Source organism: Hordeum vulgare, chromosome 1H (assembly GCF_904849725.1).
Source record: "Hordeum vulgare subsp. vulgare chromosome 1H, MorexV3_pseudomolecules_assembly, whole genome shotgun sequence".
Lineage (NCBI taxonomy): Eukaryota > Viridiplantae > Streptophyta > Magnoliopsida > Poales > Poaceae > Hordeum > Hordeum vulgare.
The window spans coordinates 137,996,238-138,017,210 of NC_058518.1; the positions used below are offsets into that span (position 1 = coordinate 137,996,238).

Here is a 20,973-nt window from a genome sequence, read left to right on the forward strand (position 1 = left end):
TTTGGGATTACTCCATCACATGATGCATCGTGGAGGTGCCGTAAAGTATGAGCGACAAAATCCTCTAAAATTCACAAGATATGCTAACACGAAAGAGAAAGAAGACATGACGTGAATGAAAAGCGTGTACAAAAGAAACATGACCTCCATGACGATGGCTTTGGGCATGTAGTTGATGATCTACGGAGATGTCAAAATCACAACTCTTTAACATTTGCCGAGTATGTTGTACTAAGATAAAAAACACACTCTATGTAAGAAAATGTTTAATTTATTGGTAATAAGCATACCACAGTTAAAAATGTCACAAACAAGGATATGTATGCATTTAGTCGGTTGATTTTTTCTTCGGTTGAATTTCTTTATGCCTAAAATTGATTTATGTTTAGTTATATAAAAAATAGTAACCTAAATATTTTTAGAAAGTAAAAAAAATGACTTAGTCATAAAGAGTTCAAAACTAATCGATTTTTTACCTCCCTAAAAAAACCGATTATAACAGAAGCACATCTCAAACATCCGGAAAGCAAAAATGCCTGCCCCACGACCCCATTAGCTCGACCACATCACTAGGCACATCCAACGGCCCAACTATCCTCTCTCCCGCCGCACTGTGCGCACTGAATCCCATTCGCTAACGGAAGAGTGGAAAGCAAACAAGCCATCACCAAACCCCAGCCCCGACGGCCCACCTCGCCATCTCCGGCGATCGCCGTCGCTGCCCTGGCCTTGATCCTAACCCCTACCCTGCCCCTATTACCACCCGTGGCGCTCGTACTCTGATGCTTCCCACCCCATGGCCCACCACATTCCCCTTCCCCTTCGTCGCCGCCTCCACCACCTCTTCCTCCTTGCCCTCCTCGCCGTCGCATCAGGTAACCCTAGCCCCGGGGTGTACGATCGGGGGGCCGAGGAAGCGGAGGCGTATTCGATCCTGACATTCCACGACTACACGCCGCCGCCTCCCCCAGCGCTGCCGCCCCCGCCGGCCGCCCCGCCGGCGACCTGCGCCGGCGACCTCGGTGGCGAGGGCGACCTTGACACGCGCTGCGTAGTCCCCGCTTCCGTGCGGCTCGAGGGAGGCGGCGTCTTCATCAGCGGAAATGGCAGCCTCCAGCTCCTCGACGGCGTCTCTGTCACCTGCCAGAGGCCAGGTTGCGTTGTCTCCGCCAATTTGTCTGGTGATATCCGCTTCGGCCATGGCGCCCGTGTGGTAGCCGGATGGGTCTCTCTCGCGGCCACCAACATCACTCTTGGCACCGACGCCGTCATCGACACCACTGCGCTTGCCGGCAACCCGCCGGATAAGACCAGTGGCGTACCCACCGGGACATATGGAGATGGTGGTGGGCATGGTGGCCGTGGCGCAAGCTGCTACGTCAATAAGGGTCAAGCGCAGGAGGACTCGTGGGGTGGCGATACCTATGCGTGGTCTGAGCTCAAGACCCCGAATAGCTATGGGAGCAAAGGTGGGTCTACTAGCGTCGAGAAGGATTATGGTGGTGGGGGTGGCGGAGTAGTGTGGTTGTTTGCAGATGAAATTGTCATGAATGGAACAGTTATTGCAAATGGCGGTGATGGTGGCACCAATGGTGGGGGTGGCTCTGGGGGAAGCATCTATCTTAAGGCTGCAACTATGTGAGTATTTTTGCAATGATTTTGGTGTAATTTTTTAGAAAGATTTTGATAAATATCTGCACTTTATAGTGTGCATACGCACCTGATTTTGGAACAATTGAGAATTTAATTCAATAGTGAATTGCACTCAATGCAATCTCACTATCTCTAGTTTAGGAACAGTGTTTTGATCTGCTTAGAATATGAAGAGGGAGTGATAGTATACATTCATAGTATCATCCTCTGCTATAAATACAGGGCCCTTCATATGTACATTCCTCAAACTTATTAGTATATACTACTCCCTCTGTCCCAAAATAACTGTCTAAAATTTTGACTAGATCTAGTACAAAATTTTATTAAGCTTAAGACACTTATTTTGGGACGGAGGGAGTATGTTTTTAAGAATTTCAACTCATGCTTATCTAGAGTCTGTTTCTAAAAACACAATTAATTGATGATGATGTAGAATTCCATTTTACTCAAATATGTTGGTTATAGGCCATTGGTAATTCAGTTGACCCTATCTAATATTTTCTTCGAACAGGCAAGGCGGTGGCAAAATAAGTGCCTGTGGAGGCAATGGTTTGTCTGGGGGAGGTGGAGGACGTGTTTCTATTGATGTTTTCAGTAGGCATGATGACACCCATTTTTTTGTTCATGGTAATCCAATACGGGCTTCCAGTTGGATCGTTGCATTGCTGTTCTAGCTGTTGGGCTGCATGGAGTTATTTTTTCTTATAACATGCCATATTCATACTATTCACACTTTTTTCTGGTAGAGTTGAATTTGTTTTCTGGTCTTCACAATTGTTCGGGCTAAATGTCAATCAAGGTGCAAAAGAATGTTGATTTGGTTTATGGATGCTATTTTGTTTAGGTTTGGAGAGGCATTGCATAGGGTTTAGTTATTGTAATATGTGGCCTACTTTGGGAACTTTTTACATTATTATTCTATCTGAGCAACTAAGCATACTACTTCAAACTAACCTTTCAATGGAAAAAATCAACTTGGTTGCAAAGTTTGCCCAGATCTCCCCTGAGCCTGAATTTTCAATGAGTATAACTTCTTCTGCTCAAATTTAGGTTCTGGACTTGGGGTTAAACATCATGAATCTTATTGACCAGAACCACTAGTTTTTCCGATTAACCTATTAGAAAGTGGTACTTGTGTCGTGGAAGAGGGTAGCTTCAGTTCCTGATATGCTTCAAAAAATTCTGAGAGAGAATGACAAAATGATCTACTCGACTTCTCATTCTCATTTTTTTTCACACTGGCAAATTGTGAAGTTAAACTACATGGTCGGACCTAGGTTAGGTAGTGAACTTTATCATGCTGGTCCAGAGTTTTGACCCTCTAATTTGACAAAGTATCTTATGTTGGAATCTGCTGTAATTTGCTAAATACCAAACAAACTGGTCAATTTAATAATAGCACCCTACCTTTTGGTTGTTGAAGTGTATATGTGGATTGCCAGTTCAGACTTTTGGTTGCATTGGCTAGTGCATGAAACTTAACATTGCTCATATTTTGTAAGGTCACTCATTATAAAAGGACTAGCTATTGAGTGAGGATTTTAAAAAATTCAAAAATGACTCTCTAAGTTTCAAAAAATTCTGAAAATAAATATGCAAGTACTTATACATGTATAATAGATGTGTGTTCATTGTAAAAGGACTAGCTATCGAGTGAGGATTTTCAAAAATTCAAAAACGACTCTCTAAGTTTCAAAAAATTCTGAAAATAAGTATGCAAGTACTTATATATGTATAATAGATGTGTGTAAAATTTCATTATGAAATTCGTATTGATGTGAGCTGTAAAAAACCCCATCTACTTTTATAGTGAATAGTACATGTGCTAGAAATACATGATTTTTTATTTTTGTAGAGCTCGCATCAAAATTTATTCCGCCTTGAAACTTTACAGACAAGTAGTATACACCATAGGTATGTGTGTATTTTTTTCAGAATCTTTTGAAACCTAAAAGAATATTTTTGAAATTTTAAAATTTCGGGCTCCATGGAGCTCAAGCTCCATCAGCAATTTCTGCTAGCTATCAATATTTGTATTATTGACTGTGTAGTTATTAGATGGAAATGGCCCAGTTTGCACAAGCTTATTGACATACTTTTTGTTGGTGTTTGACCTATTTTACGTTTAAGGGGGGAGGAGTTCAGGATGTCCGGGCAATGCAGGAGCAGCTGGGACACTTTATGAAGAAGTACCTAAGAGTATTACTGTTAGCAACAATAACTTGAGCACACAAACTGATACAGTTTTTTTAGACCCCCCATATGAGCCACTCTGGACAAATGTTTTTATCAAGAATCATGCAAAAGTTTCTCTGCCCCTGCGCTGGAGTCGTCTTCAGGTCTGAGGCCTAAAATATCATCTCCATTGACAGTGTATTATAATGATCTTGCTACTAGCACTGCATTTCTTTCTCTTACTTTTGTGGAGACGAACTCGCGCAACAATTTTCTTTACAGAAATCCTCTTTTGTCTTTTTAGTCAGATACATAGATTGCTGTTATTCCGGTGACTTCCCTTGTGCTTTCTTGAAACATCAAAGTCACAAAATATGTCTTCGTATACTATTGTGCTGCATTTCTCGTAAGTAGTCGCAGCTCCCTACTAGCGAAGCTAGCTGCCTGAAAAATGTAGTACTCCCTCTGTTTCAAAATATAAGGCGTTGCTTGACTTTCCAGCCTCCAATGCGCGATTTTCACATACAATTTGTTTTGTAAATGATATATGACATAAACGTGTTCTGCAAGTCAAATATAATGATAACATTCTTACATGCCAAATCCATATGCTTTCACATATATTAGTGGCAAGTTTTAAAACATTGACCACACATATAGTAATGTGTCTTATATTTTCGAGTGGAGGGAGTAGAATAGTACCCATTGTGGGAAATCTTTCTTCCTAACATACACAAGTATCAGGTATGCGGCTAGATGGTTTATTATGTGCTCTATGTATATAATATGTGTGTGTGTGTGTGTGTGTGTTTGTGTGTGGAGAGAGAGTACAAGGGGTAGGTCGGTACAGAGGTATGTCGATTTGTACAAGAAACCTGACAGCCCACAAACTTTTATCTAGTGTTTACACCTCAAGTGACAGAGTACAAGTGCCTGCTAAACAGGATGACAAAACAAAGTTTGCTTCTGCTGACTTAGTGCCCAAGACTTACCTATCACCTATTGTTTGCACCCATATGAAAAGGTCAACTGGCAGACATTGTAACTATAAGTGGATTCATGTTTTCTTTCTGTACTTGTTTATTCCATCCTATATAAAAAATATTCCTATAATCATTTTTGTTTGCTTTCTTATTTTCAGGCACAAGGACAAATTAGTCTTCTATCTCGGGCTACTCTAACTTTTGGCCTGACACATTACCCATATTCAGAGTTTGAACTATTGGCTGAGGAACTTCTTATGAGTGATTCTACAATACAGGTTGAATACCATATTTTCAGCAAAATTTGGCCCTGTACTTGGTGCATTTGCACCTCACCACTCTAAACAATTTCAGGTCTTTGGTGCTCTACGAATGTCCGTAAAGATGCTCCTTATGTGGAATTCTAGGATGGTTATTGATGGTGGCAGAGATTCAGGAGTTGCAACTTCTTTACTGGAAGGTAGCAATTTGATAGTTTTGAGGGTATGTTATTGGCCTACTATTGTAAGCTGTACATCCCCCTTTACCTGCCTTTACCCTCTGTATGATATTTTTGTTCACGTGCTTGTCAGGAATCATCAGTGATACATTCTAATGCTAATCTTGGAATTCATGGTCAAGGTGTTCTGAATTTATCCGGAAATGGAGACACAATTGAAGCACAACGTCTTATTTTATCACTATTCTACAACATACTGGTAAATCAAGTGATTTTGGTTTGTTTGTTGATTGGCCGAAAGTTTTCCTTCCTTGTTGTGCTTTATGCCTTTATTAGGAGAACTTTCTGAGAGGTTTGGTACTGCCATTGATGTCATCTTAATTTAATGCATCGTGAAGTTGTTTAGGAGCTTGATCACTAGTTTGCATGTTCTATCCACAGTATCATTCGTCCTGTTATTCACTTATTCATTTATCTTGAAACTCAAGAATGAAGATGCTGAATTTGATTTGTTCGTAATTGAACTTTTCAATATTTTCTCCAATTATTTACAATGCAGAGTACAAACATTTGAAGTATTCCTTCTGTTTTCTACTCCTTATGCGGTGTACATTTGCATAAACCCTTTTGCGGTTTTTGAAATTTTCAGTTTAACTTATTCAGTTTCATACACCATTTTTGCGCTTAGATGTTTCTGATCTTTCATAGTCATTCAAAGAATGGAATGTGCTAATTGATTCATATTTCGTGTTAGGTTGGACCTGGAGCTGTTCTACGCGGCCCACTTATAAACGCGAGCGGTGATGATGTGTAAATACTACTACCTCCTTCAGTTCTAGTTTTAAATACTTCTCTTATGCTATTTTCGTTTGTAATGGAGAGTATCAAATGGTTACTAAGATTTTGTGGCTACTCTAGGGCCCCAAAGTTGAATTGTGAAAATGAAAGTTGTCCTATGGAAATTTTTCATCCACCTGAGGATTGCAATCTGAATTCTTCCTTGTCTTTTACTCTACAGGTGCACCCTTAAAAGTTTAAGCATCCCACATGCAATGATGCTTCACATATTTCTTATTTCTTATAATACCTTTTAATTGAACATGTAATCCATGGCGTACTTTGTCATGCAGATATGCCGTGTTGAAGATATTGATGTGTCTGGCCTTGTGCAAGGAACCGTCATTAATTTCAATAGAGCAAGAAATGTCACCATACAGCGACATGGGAGCATTAGTTCAACAGGATTAGGTAACACATCACTGTTTCTTGTTTGCCAGAATTGCTATTAAGTCTTTGTTGTCATTGTGGCCGCTTTTGAAAACCACTTTTTTCTACTTTTGGATGCCACAGTTAGCTGAAACCATCCTTTTGGAATTTCATCACAGAACAAACTTACTAGAACTGGTAAAGATTCCCATAACTAACTAGATGTTGTAGGGCAGCATCGCACAATATCACAAGAACAAATTGATCCTTACGTTTATAACCCTGCAGACAGCTTGAATAACATGTTCTGTGAGTATATTTGCATGTACTCCCTCTGTTCCTAAATATAAGTCTTTTTAGAGTTTTCACTAATAGACTACATACGGATGTATAAACACATATTTTAGAGTGTAGATTCACTTATTTTGCACCGTATGTAGTCTCGTATGTAGTCTCCTAGTGAAACCTTAAAAAGACTTATATTTAGGAACGGAGGGAGTATGTTACACTGCATGTGTCTGCTATATGTTTGCAATTGCTCTGTTGGAAGTTTCAGGTGTTTGGTGTTACCAATTAGTAGGTTTACGAGTCGACTAGTTGTTCCAAGGTTGAGACTCATAGACTAATGGTGACTAGTCTAGACTGCTGTTGGACTAGTCGACATGGTACTGTAGCACACGCCTTGCAGTAATCAATTACTAAAACCTAGTATTAGTATGTACCTCCGACCTGAATTACTTGTCGCAGAAATGGATCCGGATGGAGGGAGTAGTATATACTACTTCCTCCGTTCCTAAATATATGACCTTTTAGAGATTACACTATAGACTATATACGGATGTATATAGACATATTTTAAATTATAGATTTACTCGTTTTGCTCCGTATGTAGTCTATAGTGTAATCTCTAGAAGGTCTTATATTTAGGAACGGAGGGAGTATATAGAAGTTGCACAGTACAATATAAATACAAATTCAATGCATGGGAAGTGGATAAATACTAATCTTCCCTCCCATGGGCTGCGGCTTGAGCGGCTGGTTCACTTATCCCCTCCCAATCCCTAAAAAATATTTTCTTTTGAGCCGAACGACTCTAAGTGCACGACTAGTCTAGACTAGTGTACGACTAGTCCCTTGCCTGCTCGACTCGCCGAACTGGCCTACACGAATTTTCTGGTCGACATATAGAATGTGACTCGTAATCCTTGCCAATTACCATACTATGCTTGACTTCACCCTGGACACCTAATTCATAGGATACTTACATGTCCTCTTCACATTTAGTTGTTCACCATGTCTCAATACTTCTGCGTTTTAAAGAACTAGCGTTAGTTTTGATCAGGCCCGGTCCTGGCATATCGATATTGGAGGCCCCGGTGAGAGGCAAAAATACAAGGCCTCAATACGTATATAAGTACATATACTTTTTATTCCAGTTGAAAAGATGCATTGATAGAAAACATATAATGGTACTTTATATTGCATAATGACCTAAAAGCATTGAAAGTAGTAACAGTAGTAACTCAATTATTATGTCCGAACTACCATAAATGTGTGTATACATGTATGTAAAGAATTTTCTGTCAATGGTTACTGTAGAATTCGGTTAAGTTTTTAACTGTGTAGAAGTTTCCAAAAATCATGAAACGAATAACACTATGACTATGATGTAAGATGATCTAATAGAGCGATTGAAAAACTATGGGCTTTATGTGCCCAGAGACGAAAAAACATATAGTTGAGTTCATATATGTAGCGGTCAGCTGCAATGATTGTTTTTTTTTCACCGTGGGTACATGAAGTTGTCTTTTGGCAGTTGCTTTGTTTGATCATCTTATGTCATTATCGTTATGTTCAAGTATTATTTTCATAATGTTTTAGAGCTTATAAACTGTTAAAACCTTAATGAGTTCCCCAAAGACTAGTGACACCCACATTTTTTCCTTGTATGTTTTTCTATCCATGAAGCATCTTTTCAATGTTGGAGATGTCTTAAATGTGTGGTATATTCTAGAAAATACCCTCAATCGAGTTTTAATATATGGGGCATGACGCTTTGACGTAAATGTATTTTAGAAGACATATTTGTGTAACAAGTAACTACTAGACCCCATTATTGAGAACCACTTTTCAAGAGAAGATTTCCCATACAACAACAACAACAAAGCCTTTAGTCCCAAACAAGTTGGGTAGGCTAGAGGTGAAACCCATTAGATCTCACGACCAACTCATGGTTCTGGCACATGGATAGCAAGCTTCCACGCACCCCTGTCCACGTCTAGTTCTTTGGTGATACTCCAGTCCTTCAGATCTCTCTTTACGGACTCCCCCATGTCAAGTTCGGCCTACCTCGACCTCTTTTGACATTATCAACACACTTTAGCCGTCCGCTATGCACTGGAGTTTCTGGAAGCCTGCGCTGAATATGCCCAAACCATCTCACAGACTCAGACGATGTTGGACAAGCTTCTCTTCAATCGGTGCTACCCCAACTCTATCTCGTATATCATCATTCCGGACTCGGTCCTTGTGTGGCCACACATCCATCTCAGCATGCGCATCTTCGCGACACATAACTGCTGCACATGTCGCCTTTTAGTTAGCCAGCACTCGGCTCCATACAACATTGCGGGTCGAACTGCTGTCCTATAGAATTTGCCTTTTAGATTTTGTGGCACTCTTTTGTCACAGAGAATGGCAGAAGCTTGGCGCCACTTCAACCATCCGACTTTGATTCGGTGGTTCACATCTTTATCGATGTCCCCATTCTTCTACAACATTGACCCCAAGTATCGAAAGGTGTCCTTCTATGGCACCACCTGCCCACCAAGACTAACCTCCTCCTCCTCCTCGTGCCTAGTAGTACTAAAACCACACTATGTACTCGGTTTTAGTTCTACTAAGTCTAAAACTTTCGATTCCAAGGTTTTGTCTCCATAGCTCTAACTTCCTATTAACCCCCGCCTGACTATCATCGACTAGCACCACATCATTCGCAAAGAGCATACACCATGGGATATCTCCTTGTATATCCCTTGTGACCTCATCCATCACCAAGGGAAAAAGATAAGGGCTCAAGGCTGACCCCTAGTGCAGTCCTATTTTAATCAGGAAGTCATCAGTGTCGTCATCACTTGTTCGAACACTTGTCACAAACATGTCCTTTACCTTGTATATCCCTTGTGACCTCATCCATCACCAAGGCAAAAAGATAAGGCTCAAGGCTGACCCCTAGTGCAGTCCTATTTTCATCGGGAAGTCATCAGTGTCGCCATCACTTGTTCGAACACTTGTCACAAACATGTCCTTTATGAGGGCAATATACTTTGCCGGGACTTTGTGCTTCTCCAAGGCCCACCACATGACATTCCGTGGTATCTTATCATAGGCCTTCTCCAAGTCAACGAACACCATATGCATGTCCTTCTTTTGCTCCCTATATCTCTCCATAAGTTGTCCTACGAAGAAAATGGCTTCCATGGGCGACCTCCCAGGCATAAAACTAAACTGATTTTTGGTCATGCTTGTCGTTCTTTTTAAACGGTGCTCAATGACTCTTTCGCATAGCTTCATTGTATGGCTCATCAGCTTAATTCCACAGTAATTAGTACAACTTTGAACACCCCCCTTGTTCTTGAAGATTGGTACTAATAGCCGTCTCCATTCTTTTGGCATATTGTTTGCTCGAAAAATGAGGTTGAAAAGTTTGATTAGCCATGCTATCGCTATGTCCCCGAGGCCTCTCCACACCTCAACGGGCATACAATCAGGGCCCATCGCCTTGCATCCTTTCATCCTTTTTAAAGCCTCCTCCTTACGCCCGACTCTTGGATTCGCGGCACAAAATGCGTACTAGTATCATCAAAGGAGTCGTCGAGTTCAATGGTGGAGCTCTCATTCTCCCCATTGAACAACTTGTCATAGTACTCCCGCCATCTATGCTTAATCTCCTCGTCCTTCACTAGGGGTCCCTTTCACCTTCCTTCATGTCTAGCCGCTGGTAGAGGTCCTCATACACCTGACCCCTTGCTTCACCCACAGCTCGCTTTGCGGCCTTCTTTGCCATCTTTTACTTCTCTATGTTGTTCGCACTCCTACCCAAGTATAGGCGTCTGAAACAATCTTTCTTCTCCTTAATAGCCTTCTGGACATCATCGTTCCACAACCAGGTATCTTTAGCTTCGCTTCTACTTCCCTTGGACACTCCAAACTCCTTTGAGTCCACCTTACGAATGCAAGTCACCATCTTCATCCACATATTGTCTGCATCACCTCCTTCCTCGCAAGGGCCCTCCTTAATAACCCTTTCCTTGAATGCCTGAGCTACCTCCCACTGGAGCTTCCACCATTTCATTCTAGCGACTTTGGCATGCTTGTCCTGCTAGACACGAACTCGAAAGCGGAAGTCAACAACCACAAGCTTATGCTGAGGGACAACACTCTCTCCAGGTATCACCTTACAATCAAGGCACGCACGCCTGTCTTCTCTTCTCGAGAGGATGAAATTAATCTGCCTAGAGTGTTGATCACTACTAAAAGTTACCAAATGTGATTCTCTCTTCTTAAAGAGGGTGTTAGCTACGATCATGTCGTAGGCTAAAGCAAAGCTTAAGACATCTTCTCCTTGATTCCTGATGCCATAGCCAAACCCCATGCATCCCTTCGAAACCTGTGTTAGATGTGCCCACATGGCCATTGAGATCTCCTCCTTTGAAGAGCCTCTCGCCAATTGGTACAGTCCTAACCATGTCCTCCAGGCCTTCCCAAAACTCCCTCTTGGTGTTCTCATTGTGGCCTACTTGCGGGGCATACACGCTGATAACGTTGAGAACTAAGGGCCTGTTTGGGACCGATTGAATTCATCAAAATCAGCTTCACTTCGTCAAATTCACTTTGAAACAGTTTCATACAGAAGCTATAGCACTATAAAGAGAATGTTTGGCTTCCATCTAGCTCCAGCTTCAAAAATAGAAAATCTGATGGAAACAATCTATTTGATTGGTTGAGGGGAAATAAACGAAGGGGTATCCACTTACTGGTGGCAGTGGTGGGTAATTTCCCCCCAACTCTAGCTTCTAGAGTTTTTTGGAGCACCCTCTCAGGAGCTTCATAAAAACTTTGAAGTTCTATCCCAGATTCTAGTTTTTTTGCGGAGCGGCATATCGTGGAGCTACCCCGTTTGGCTTGTCTTTTCTGGAGCAGAGCTGAATTTTAAGGAGCAGAGCAGTCCCAAACAGGCCCTAAGTCCCCAACTACTAGCTTGACCAGGATAATCTGGTCCCCGCGTCTCTTGACGTCTACTACTCCATGCTTGAGGCTCTTGTTGACTAAGATGCCTACTCCGTTTTCGTTTGCAGCCGTCCCCGTGTACCACAACTTGAAGCCGGTATCCTCCACCTCCTTCGCCCTCTGACCCCTTCATTTGGTCTTTTGGACACAAAGGATATCAACACCTCTCCTCGCCGCTGAATCAACTAGATCCCGAAGCTTACCTGTCAGGGACCCTACATTCCAGCTACCTAAGCGGATCCTCCTAGGCTCGGCTAGCTTCCTTACCCTTCGCACTCGTCAAGTCAAATGCGAAGACCCTTGCTCATTTTCCACTACACCCGGGCGTCGATGTAGCACGCCACTAAGGATCTGACGACCCGATCCTTGCTCACTTGCCACCGTATCCAGATCAAGATAAGGTGCGCCACGAGGGGGGTGACGGCCCGACCCTTGCTCATTTAACACCACACCTGGGTTCCGATGTGGCGCGTCGCTAAGAGGGTTACGGCCCAACGAAAATCTTTTGGGTTTATCTTCATAAAAGTGGCTGAGTTTTGACGTTGGCTCGCCAAGCCTATCACAACCCTCCTCCTTTACCCGATCTTGGGACCCGCTATGTTGAGACAACATAGGCGGAGTTTAGGAGAAGATTTCCCATATTTTCCAATTTAGGCAACATGCAATAACATCACACATTTTCTTTGCGTGGACTGCAACACACAAAGTTAATTAGTGCCATGATCTGAGAGAGACACTCAACAGACCGAGCGGTCAGTTTGGTGCTTTCGCGAGGGGCAAGCAAAAAATAACAAACGCAACCAAACAAACGGAGAGCTGAATAATCAGGAGGTCGACTAGAAAGACGCTCGAGAGGAATACCACCCTGTAGAGCAACAGATGGTTGAATGTTGATGAGATAGGTGGGCACTGGTAACAGCCTCAGCCTAGAAGTGGGGCGGAAGAGAGGCGATGATCATCATTGCACGTGCCGTCTCAAGAAGGTGACGATGCATGCGCTCAGCCACACCATTCTGAGCATGAGCACCAAGACAAGAGAACTGAGGAAGAGTACCTTGCTCAGCAGGGAAACCTTGCAGCGCATGTAAGACATACTCACCAGCTGAATCCGCACGAAAAACACGAATAGGAGTGGAAAACTGGGCATGAACCATGGCAGTATTTTTTTTTGTATATAGATAAGACCTCAGTACGAGAAGACATGAAATAGATCCAAGTGTACCGAGAAAAATCATCTATAAAGATAATATAGTAGCGATGCCCCCCTTTTGAAGCGAAGGGAGCCGGACCCCAAACATCAGAGTGAACGAGATCGAAAGGGCACTCAGACACTGACTCACTTTGAGAATAAGGTAGTTGAATTTGCTTACCAAGCCGATAATTCAAACAATTCAACAAAGCGTTACCGGAGACAGACCCCAGAACACCACGATGAACCAAAGACGAGAGACGAGAACCACATAAATGGCCAAGACGATGATGCCACTTCTGAAAAGAGTAGTAGATGCAGCAACGGGGTTGCGAGACTGGCGACGGTGGCAGCGGAGGGAAAGACGAAGCCAGTCAAGCCCCCAGAGACCATCAATGCTCGAGGGCCAGCACCAAGCAAAACGCCTATGCGACGATCCTGAACAGAACATGAACCAAAGCGGAGAATGGCCCTACAACTAGAGTCAACAATTTGACCCCCAGATATGAGCTGCATGGTAAGTCGAGGAACATGGGCGACAGAGGGAACATGAAATAAAGTGGTGCTAAGAGTGCCCCGACTAGCTATAGGAAGGGGAGTGCCATCAGCCGTAAGAACTCGAATAGGAGACTCGACAGGTCGAACAGAGGTCAAGGTGGAGGAATCATAAGTCATATGAAATGACGCTCCAATATCAAGAATCCATGGGGTGTATCTGAATGAGTAGAAGGTGGGTTCTCACTGCCAGAGGAGTCAGACATGGAATCTGCAGAACCTGTCGGTGAAGAATCCTGAGCATCATGTAGGTGTCGCAGCTGCGCAATCTCACGCGCAGACAAGGACGCGATGGAATGGGTCAAGGTAGAAACACCTGACAATAAGCAGTCGTCACCACCCATGGAACTCGCATGTAGAGTCGACCGAGAGTAGGGAGTCGACGTAAAGCGATCACCATCACGTGCAGAAGCCGCGAGAGGAATCGACGTAGAGCGGTCATCGCCACCACGGGCATAAGCCATAAGAGTCAACGAATAGCGACTGGCACAGTCTAATGAAGGCGTTATAGAAGTAGACGGACGCGCACCAAGCACCGACTCATGACGTATATGCGAGACAAGATCAATATAGGGAACACCATCGACAGTCAGCGGACAGCGAGGCAGAGGCACACCAGCCATTGCACCTCTTTTTTTACTTTCCCTCTTTTTGAAAAGGGGAAATCTGGATTTGGATCACGAAACGATAGCGATTCCACCTTCCATGCCACACATCAACCACACGCAACAGTGCAGAGAGGACAGGGGCGTACAGGCAGACGGGGCCGACCTGGGAGCTCCGGTCGGCGGGGAGCAGCGGGACCTGCGAGAGCCGAAGGCCGACGGCAGCAACCCGGCCAGGAAGAGCCGAAGGCTGGCGGCAGCGGCCCGACCAGGGAGCCGAAAGGCGGCGCGCGACACCGGACCTCGAGCGACAGCCAGAGACGCGACAGCGGCGGAAATCGGCGGACGACGCCCGATCCAGTAGGAGAACCTGAGCAGCCGGGGTGACATGATCCAATGTCCGACAAACGGGATCGACGATTGGAGCGAAGACCTACAGGACCGAATGCTGGAGCTGATTTCTAGCTGGATCAATTGAAACCCAAGTCTTGATGGGATCCAACACTCAGTTTTGGGCACCCATTGCGCGAGCGTGGAGGTGGAGCATGCAGATTGAGATGTGTCGGAGTCTGGGATCTGCGTCTAATAACTTCTCCAAGAACGAGGTTTGAACACTGGGGGGCTTGGCTTGCGACCTGCAACACAACGACAAACATAGCAAGGTTGAAGGCGAGCTCACGCCTCATCATCGGAAATGACGGGGACACACGAGCTACTCAGGTTCGGGCTACCGTGCGGTGTAAAACCCTACTCCTGCTTGTGATTTGGTTGCCATGGAAAAGGAGGAGCTTGAGGCTCTAGTACACGGGTCTTGGGGGAGAGAATGGCTCGATCCCCTTACATGGAGGTGGCCCTTCCCGATTTGTAGTGCCTTGGTCCTCTTCCTTGAAAATAACGGCGGGAAAGGGTGGCCATAGGGTGGCAATTCGAAGGGGGACAGGAGCCAGTCCTAGCCTGACCAAAGGCGGTCTTCGCTTGATAAAGCAGTCTTCATGGCGCGGTCGTGGGCACGGCGATGACCTTCGCCCTGGCGTGCCGATCCGTTCCGATCCTCTATCACCGAAGTGGCAACCTTTGGGAACCTGCTTTTGGAGGGGCAACGGGCCCGCCTGCTAGCACGACCTCTGTCATCTTCCTCCAAGCGGGCGCGTTACCCATGGCTGGGCACGACGCCCGTCGGCTGGTGCCGTGTGCCAAGCCTCGTGAGGCCGCCATGCGGGAGGGGCCTCGCGAGGCGGTTTGGCGACTAGCAGCTTCGACAAAGCTTGGACCGGTGGCAAGGGGCCTGATGAGACATACCCTTCGGGAGGCGGCTTCCTCCGGAGCGACTGGGGTAGGGCCGTCTTCCTTCGGTCGGCTTGCGCGTCATCCTTCGGGTCAACCGCAAACGGGTCGACAGTAGCCCCTGGGCCCGTGGTGCACACGTTCTGTGAGTGCGGCATGGAACGACGTGGGAAGAAACGTCGTGGGCCCTGACGAACTGTCGGGCCAGGAGGTGATGCATGTCAGCCACGATGGGATGGGACATTCCCACTCCCCCACGACGCCTCGGGAACCGCGCGCCCGCCTAGAAAACTGCTGTGCGTGTCTGGCGAAGCCTTTATTGCTCGCCTTATCCCGTACACCTCCCGTACACCTTCCGTACATATTGCTCCTCCTTCCTTACGCATACGCCGCTCGCTGCTTTCTCTCCGCCTTCTTCTCCGCCTCCACTGTTGCTTTCCATCGCCATGGCACCGAAGAGGAGCGTCGCCACTGCCGAAGCGCGGGCGCGGCCCGCGGCGCTGCCTTCCTCCGCAGGAAGTGGCGGCAGCCAGCGCCTGACGTCTCTTCCGACGCAGAGGCATTGGGCCGCCGTCGGTGAGTAAGTTCACTCATCAACCCCCCTCGTCTATCACTTCTCGTTGTCGATGAGGATAGTGGACTGAATCACTGACCCCTGCAGGGTGCCCGCGCACAAGAGGCAGAGGGCCGCCTCATCCGCGGCGCCTTCGCCGGTACGACTCGTTGGGGAGGCCTCTGCTCCACACATCAACCTGCCCTGCTGCTGAGGACGCCCACCGAAGGGCCGCGACGGGCCCCAGCACGCGGACGAGACTCTCGCGGGTGGACGTCACAGGGGGCGGCGCCGGGGCGCCCTAGTGCCTGGTCCCTCAAGGGGTCAGGGGCAGCGCCTTGGCCATGCGCGGGGCCTTTGGGAGCGCCCGCTCCGCTCTCGACATGCTTGAGGCTGACCTCCGAGCGCGCGAGGATGCTGCCGCCGCGCGCGAGCAGCAGTGCGCCGCACGCGAGGGGGAGCTGGCTCAGAGGAAGGAGGCCATCGCCGTACGGGAGGCCGACGTGGCCCTTTTGGAGCGAGAGGTCGCCCGGACCGCCTTCGACCATGAGGCGGAGCGCGAGCGCCTCCTGACCCTGGAAGGCCAGGTTCTCGCCGATGGGGCTGCCTTCATGGCAGCGCGCGACACGGCGCATGCCCAGCTCTAAAGGAGGGAGGTTGCGACCAACGTTGAGGCCGATGCGAGGGTTGCCAGGGAGCGGGAGGCCGTTTTGGAGGAGTACCGCGACAAGTTGGCGTTGCAGGAAGCCCGCTTCCAGCTTAAGTGCGACGAGCTCTAGAAGGAGGTCGACGAGCTCAAGGCCCAGCTCCAGGACGCCGAGAGTAACCTCCAGGTCACCCTTGAGGGCAAAGGGGATGTCAAAGCGGAGTTGGCGTCGCTTCAGGCGCAGGTTAATGAGGCTGCCGCCATGCAGAGGGCCCAGGACGACGAGGCGCAGGCGCAAACGATGCAAGCGTAGCGAGCTAAGCTGTTCTTGGGCCTCGCCATGCGCGCGCTCGGTCGCTTCGTCGAGGACATCCAGGTGTTGCCCCGCACGCACTCCGACGGGGGCTACCTCGACTTCTTCACCAAGGTGGTGGAGGCGCTGGAGGCGGGAGTTTCCAAGGTGGACGAAGCCATCGAGGGAGGCGCCTGCGACCTCCTGGACTGCGCGGTGACGTGTGCTTTCTCCAACCTTCGCTGCCACGACCCCGCCTTCGACTTCTCCCTTGTGGTGGAGCCAGTGCATGCGGAGCTCCAGGACCCGCTCAGGGACGAGGTGCGCGAGCACGTGGACTCCCTACTTGTGCAATTCGCGCAGGTCGAGCCCTACGAAGAGGTTGGCAGCCTTGAAGGGGACCTTGCAAGCGACGACGATGAGGGCAACTACTCCTCCGCTTGAGATATTATCTTTCTTTTCCTGTTGCACCTTGAATCACCGGGTCCCGTTTGGGCGTAAACACATTTGTAGGGAACTTTTGCTTTAAGTACTCGTTGCTTGATGTGTTTAATGCGCTTTCGTTCTCCCTTTGGGGTTTCCTTTTTCTTTTTATATTGCCTTCGTGCCCTGCGTCGCTGGGACCCAGCCCCCGAGGCGGGTTACACCGTCGCTGGGGCGGGTTACACCGTCGCTGGTATGCCTGAAGCGGGGGCTCTGCAAGGCCAGAGGGTGTAGGGCTCTTAGGGCTAGTAGGAGATCCTGATGCGCGATGCTCAGGGTCTCCCCCTTGATGCGCAAACGGCTTGTGCCAAGAAAACCGGGATGCCTCGGGAGGGAGCGCGAGGAAGAAAGCCCGAGGGGCGCGTTCATACTTTGCTCCTTGAGGGTGTGCGGCTTGGAGTGAGGGCTTTGAAGGGAGCGACTCATGAGGTGCGGTCCCTCGCGAAGCCTTTCTTTTTTGGAACGCCGCTCACGAGTCCTCCCAAGGGGGGGGGTGAGTCCTCCAAGTTCCTGCACCAGGGAAACTGGCAAGTAACGCCCTGGGGCGCGCTCGCTGGGTCGCCCGTGGGCGTCACGCGAGGAGATGAGGACACCAAGGACCTGGGGAGGTGATGTACACGGGAGCAGGCCTGCGAGCCAGAGCTCAGTCGCTTGGGTTTTGCAGCGCTGCAGGGACTGACCCCCGCTCGCGTGACAGACACGGGGGAGATCTCGAGTGCGCACCCCTCTTGAGGCATAGCCATTTGTAGACACACAGGGAGTTTGACGAAAACAACTGATGCATGAAGCAAGTTCATTACATAACAGAAATAGACACGGCGCCGTGTTTGAAACGGGTCAGCTTGCGGTTATGGCTGAAAGGCGCCCCTGAAATGATGACAGAAACGTTGCCGTGACGGACACGGGTCAGCTTGAGGTTGGTTCCTCTGAAAAGCGCCCTCATTGTCAAAAGGTCCACCATGTCTGAGCATGGGGTATCCGCCAACGCTGAGCATGGGGCTTCCACGAGAGTGCGAAAGGGCTCTCACGTGCCGGAGGCAGCGTGGGTAGAGAGAGCCCTAGAGAGTGTACAACTCCGGCTCGCTCGTATCCGTGGAGTCTGATAGAACTTACGGTGATGGGAGGGCGTTCCATGTGTTTTGTACCGGAACACCCTGCGCCATCATTCATGGGGCCGTGGTGGGTCGGTCAGCGATTGTGCACCACATCCGGGATGTGGGACTCCAGGCTTATGTGCATTAGCCTTGCGAAGGTGTCTGCGACGTTCTCCAGGCCGAAAGGCGCACGCATGAGCGGAGATGGAGGAGAGAAGGGCCTCGTGAGGCGAGCCTGGTTGAGGGAGACGAAGTCGACGCACATGCGCCTGCCGTCGCGCGGTTTGGAGATGGGGGTGGGTCTGACGATCCACCTGGGGTGGGGAGCTTCATGAGCGATTCCTGTACCTTGGGGCTTGCTGACGGGCCGTGCGCTCTGGCGCGCTGCTGAGTGGTGCTCGATCACCTCCCTCGGCAGGCCGGGCATGCCTGATGCTATCCATGATGACACACCAAGGCTTGCCCGGAGGAAGGTGACGAGCACGCCTTCCTATTTGGGGGAGGGGGTGCTGCTGACGGCGCGGGAGGGGCCTGCGCTGTCCCCATCCGGCGACGCCCTCTTGGACCCGGTCCGCTCTCGAGTAGGGCTTCTTCATCGCGGGTGCTTCCTCGACAGGCCCAAGGATGTCCTCGTCGGCGGGGTATGCGGTGGCGGCGGCCTTGTAGGCATGCTCGAGGGTGTGCATCGCATCCTTCTCGCCGTAGCCGAGGGTGATGGCGCCGCTGTAGCCGGGCATCTTGACGAGTCCGTAGGCGTGATGGGTCACGACCATGAACTTGGCGAGCGCCGGGTAGCCCAAAATGGCGTTGTAGGGCAGGTCGATGTGCGCCCCGTCGAAGTCGATGAACTCCGTGTGGTAGTTCTTGTGGGTGCCGATGGTGACAGGTAGGCGCACTTGCCCCAACGGGATGGTGGAGCCGTCGGTGACACCCGAGAAGGGCCTGGTGGGCATCAGACGCTCGTAGGGCACTTGGAGAGTCTCGAAGGTCTCCATAGAGAGCATGTTTAGCCCTGCCCCGCCGTCGATGAGCGTCTTGGTGACAACCACATTGCTGATAGGAGTGCACAATAGGGGGACGACACCCACGGCCTTCGTGGACTTGGGGTGGTTGCTGGAGTCAAAGGCGATGGGGAGCTCGGACCACTTGAGGTGGCTGGCGAACTCGAACGCCTGTGCCCCGTCGAGGATGCAGGCCACCCTGCCGGGCTCCTGGTAGCCTCTAGCGTCTCAACGGCAGGGAGGTCACTGGCGTGCGCCGGTGCAACGTTGGCCTGATGGTTGGCCTGCCGCGTCTGGTTCTGCCAGCCCAGACGGTTGTTGCCACCGGCGCTGTTGTTGTTGTCGTCCCAGCGATGGCCGCCACCGTGACCCCTGCCACCGCGCTCCTTGCGGTTGCCGCGACGGTCAGTGCGGCCCTCGCGAAGCTGGCTGAGCTCGTAGCAGTCCTTGGTGTTGTGGGAGTTCATGTTGTGGCAGGCGCAGGCGGGGCAGTCGTCCTTCTTGGCTTTGCCGCGCTCGCAGCCGCGCTTGTAGTCTGGCTCCGTTGCAAGCACAACAGGGCCCTTGCGCTTGGGGTCCTTGCCCTTGGGCTTCGCCACGCCTGGCTCAGTGTCAAGGTCGCTGTGGAGGAACAGGCGTCCCTCTTCGGCCTTGGCGCAGTGGTCGGCGAGGACAAAGTGCTCCGCCGCGGAGTCCAGCTTGTTCCTGATGGAGAGCTTCTCGCGCATCCTTACGTTGGTGACGCTGCTGGTGAAGGTGGAGACGATTGCAGCATCGAAGGCCTTCGGGATCCTGTTGCGCACCTGGCTGAAGCGTTGGACGAACTTGTGGGGGGGGGGGCTCGTCAGGGCGCTGGTGCACACCCCGCAGGTCGTTGAGCGTGAGGGGGCGGTCGCTCGTGCTCGTGAAGTTGGCGACGAACTGCTTGCACAGGTTTTCCCATGAAGAGATGGACGCCTCGGGGAGGTTTAGGAGCCATGCGCGCGCATCGTCCTTGAGGGCCATGGGGAACCAGTTTGGCATGACCCGGTCGTCCCCCCTCGCGGCCTGGATGCTGATGCTGTAGAGAAGGAGGAACTCCGTGGGGTTGGCTCTGCCGTCGTAGCGAGGAGGAATTCTGGCTTGAACTTGTCGGGCCACACCACACGGCGCCCCTCGGGAATGAGGGCCAGGTAGCCCCCGGTGGTGGCGTCGCCTACGTTGAGGGCCGCACGATTATGGCGCCCAGCCGCGGCGATGTCTTGGAGAACATGATCCTGATGGTTGCGCTGCTTCTCGAGAGTCACATGCGCGTCCTTGTGCGCGCGGTGGACGATCCGACAACTGTTGCTGTCATCTGTTGGCGCCGACGACCCGTGGAGCGGCTCCGCCGCGCGCGTCGCGGGCCGGAGGAGGAGGAGAGGGAGCATCGTGCTTGGCTTGGTCGGCGCGCGACGGTGGAGGGAGCAGGGAGCGGGAGGGCGCCTGACCGTCGTGACTTGGAGCGTTGCTCGCGGCGTCGACGAACTCGGTGATGCGCTCGAGCC

At 49.3% G+C, this 20,973-nt stretch overlaps 1 protein-coding gene across 3 annotated transcripts in view; it reads left to right on the forward strand.

Moving 5' to 3' along the window:
- The first annotated feature begins 585 nt into the window (after positions 1-585).
- LOC123427196 overlaps positions 586-20,973 on the forward strand; it is a 36,537-nt gene continuing 16,149 nt past the window's right edge. The window contains exons 1-9 of one of the 3 annotated variants that reach the window (XM_045111199.1): positions 586-1,638; positions 2,165-2,280; positions 3,784-3,992; positions 4,970-5,089; positions 5,166-5,294; positions 5,384-5,509; positions 6,005-6,060; positions 6,169-6,268; positions 6,381-6,498. In XM_045111199.1, the coding sequence (XP_044967134.1) occupies positions 797-1,638; positions 2,165-2,280; positions 3,784-3,992; positions 4,970-5,089; positions 5,166-5,294; positions 5,384-5,509; positions 6,005-6,060; positions 6,169-6,268; positions 6,381-6,498 (1,816 nt within the window). In that variant the 5' untranslated portion in view covers positions 586-796. The remainder of the gene's footprint in view (positions 1,639-2,164; positions 2,281-3,783; positions 3,993-4,969; positions 5,090-5,165; positions 5,295-5,383; positions 5,510-6,004; positions 6,061-6,168; positions 6,269-6,380; positions 6,499-20,973) is intronic. The other 2 variants (XM_045111191.1, XM_045111183.1) reach the window with 2 other exon arrangements.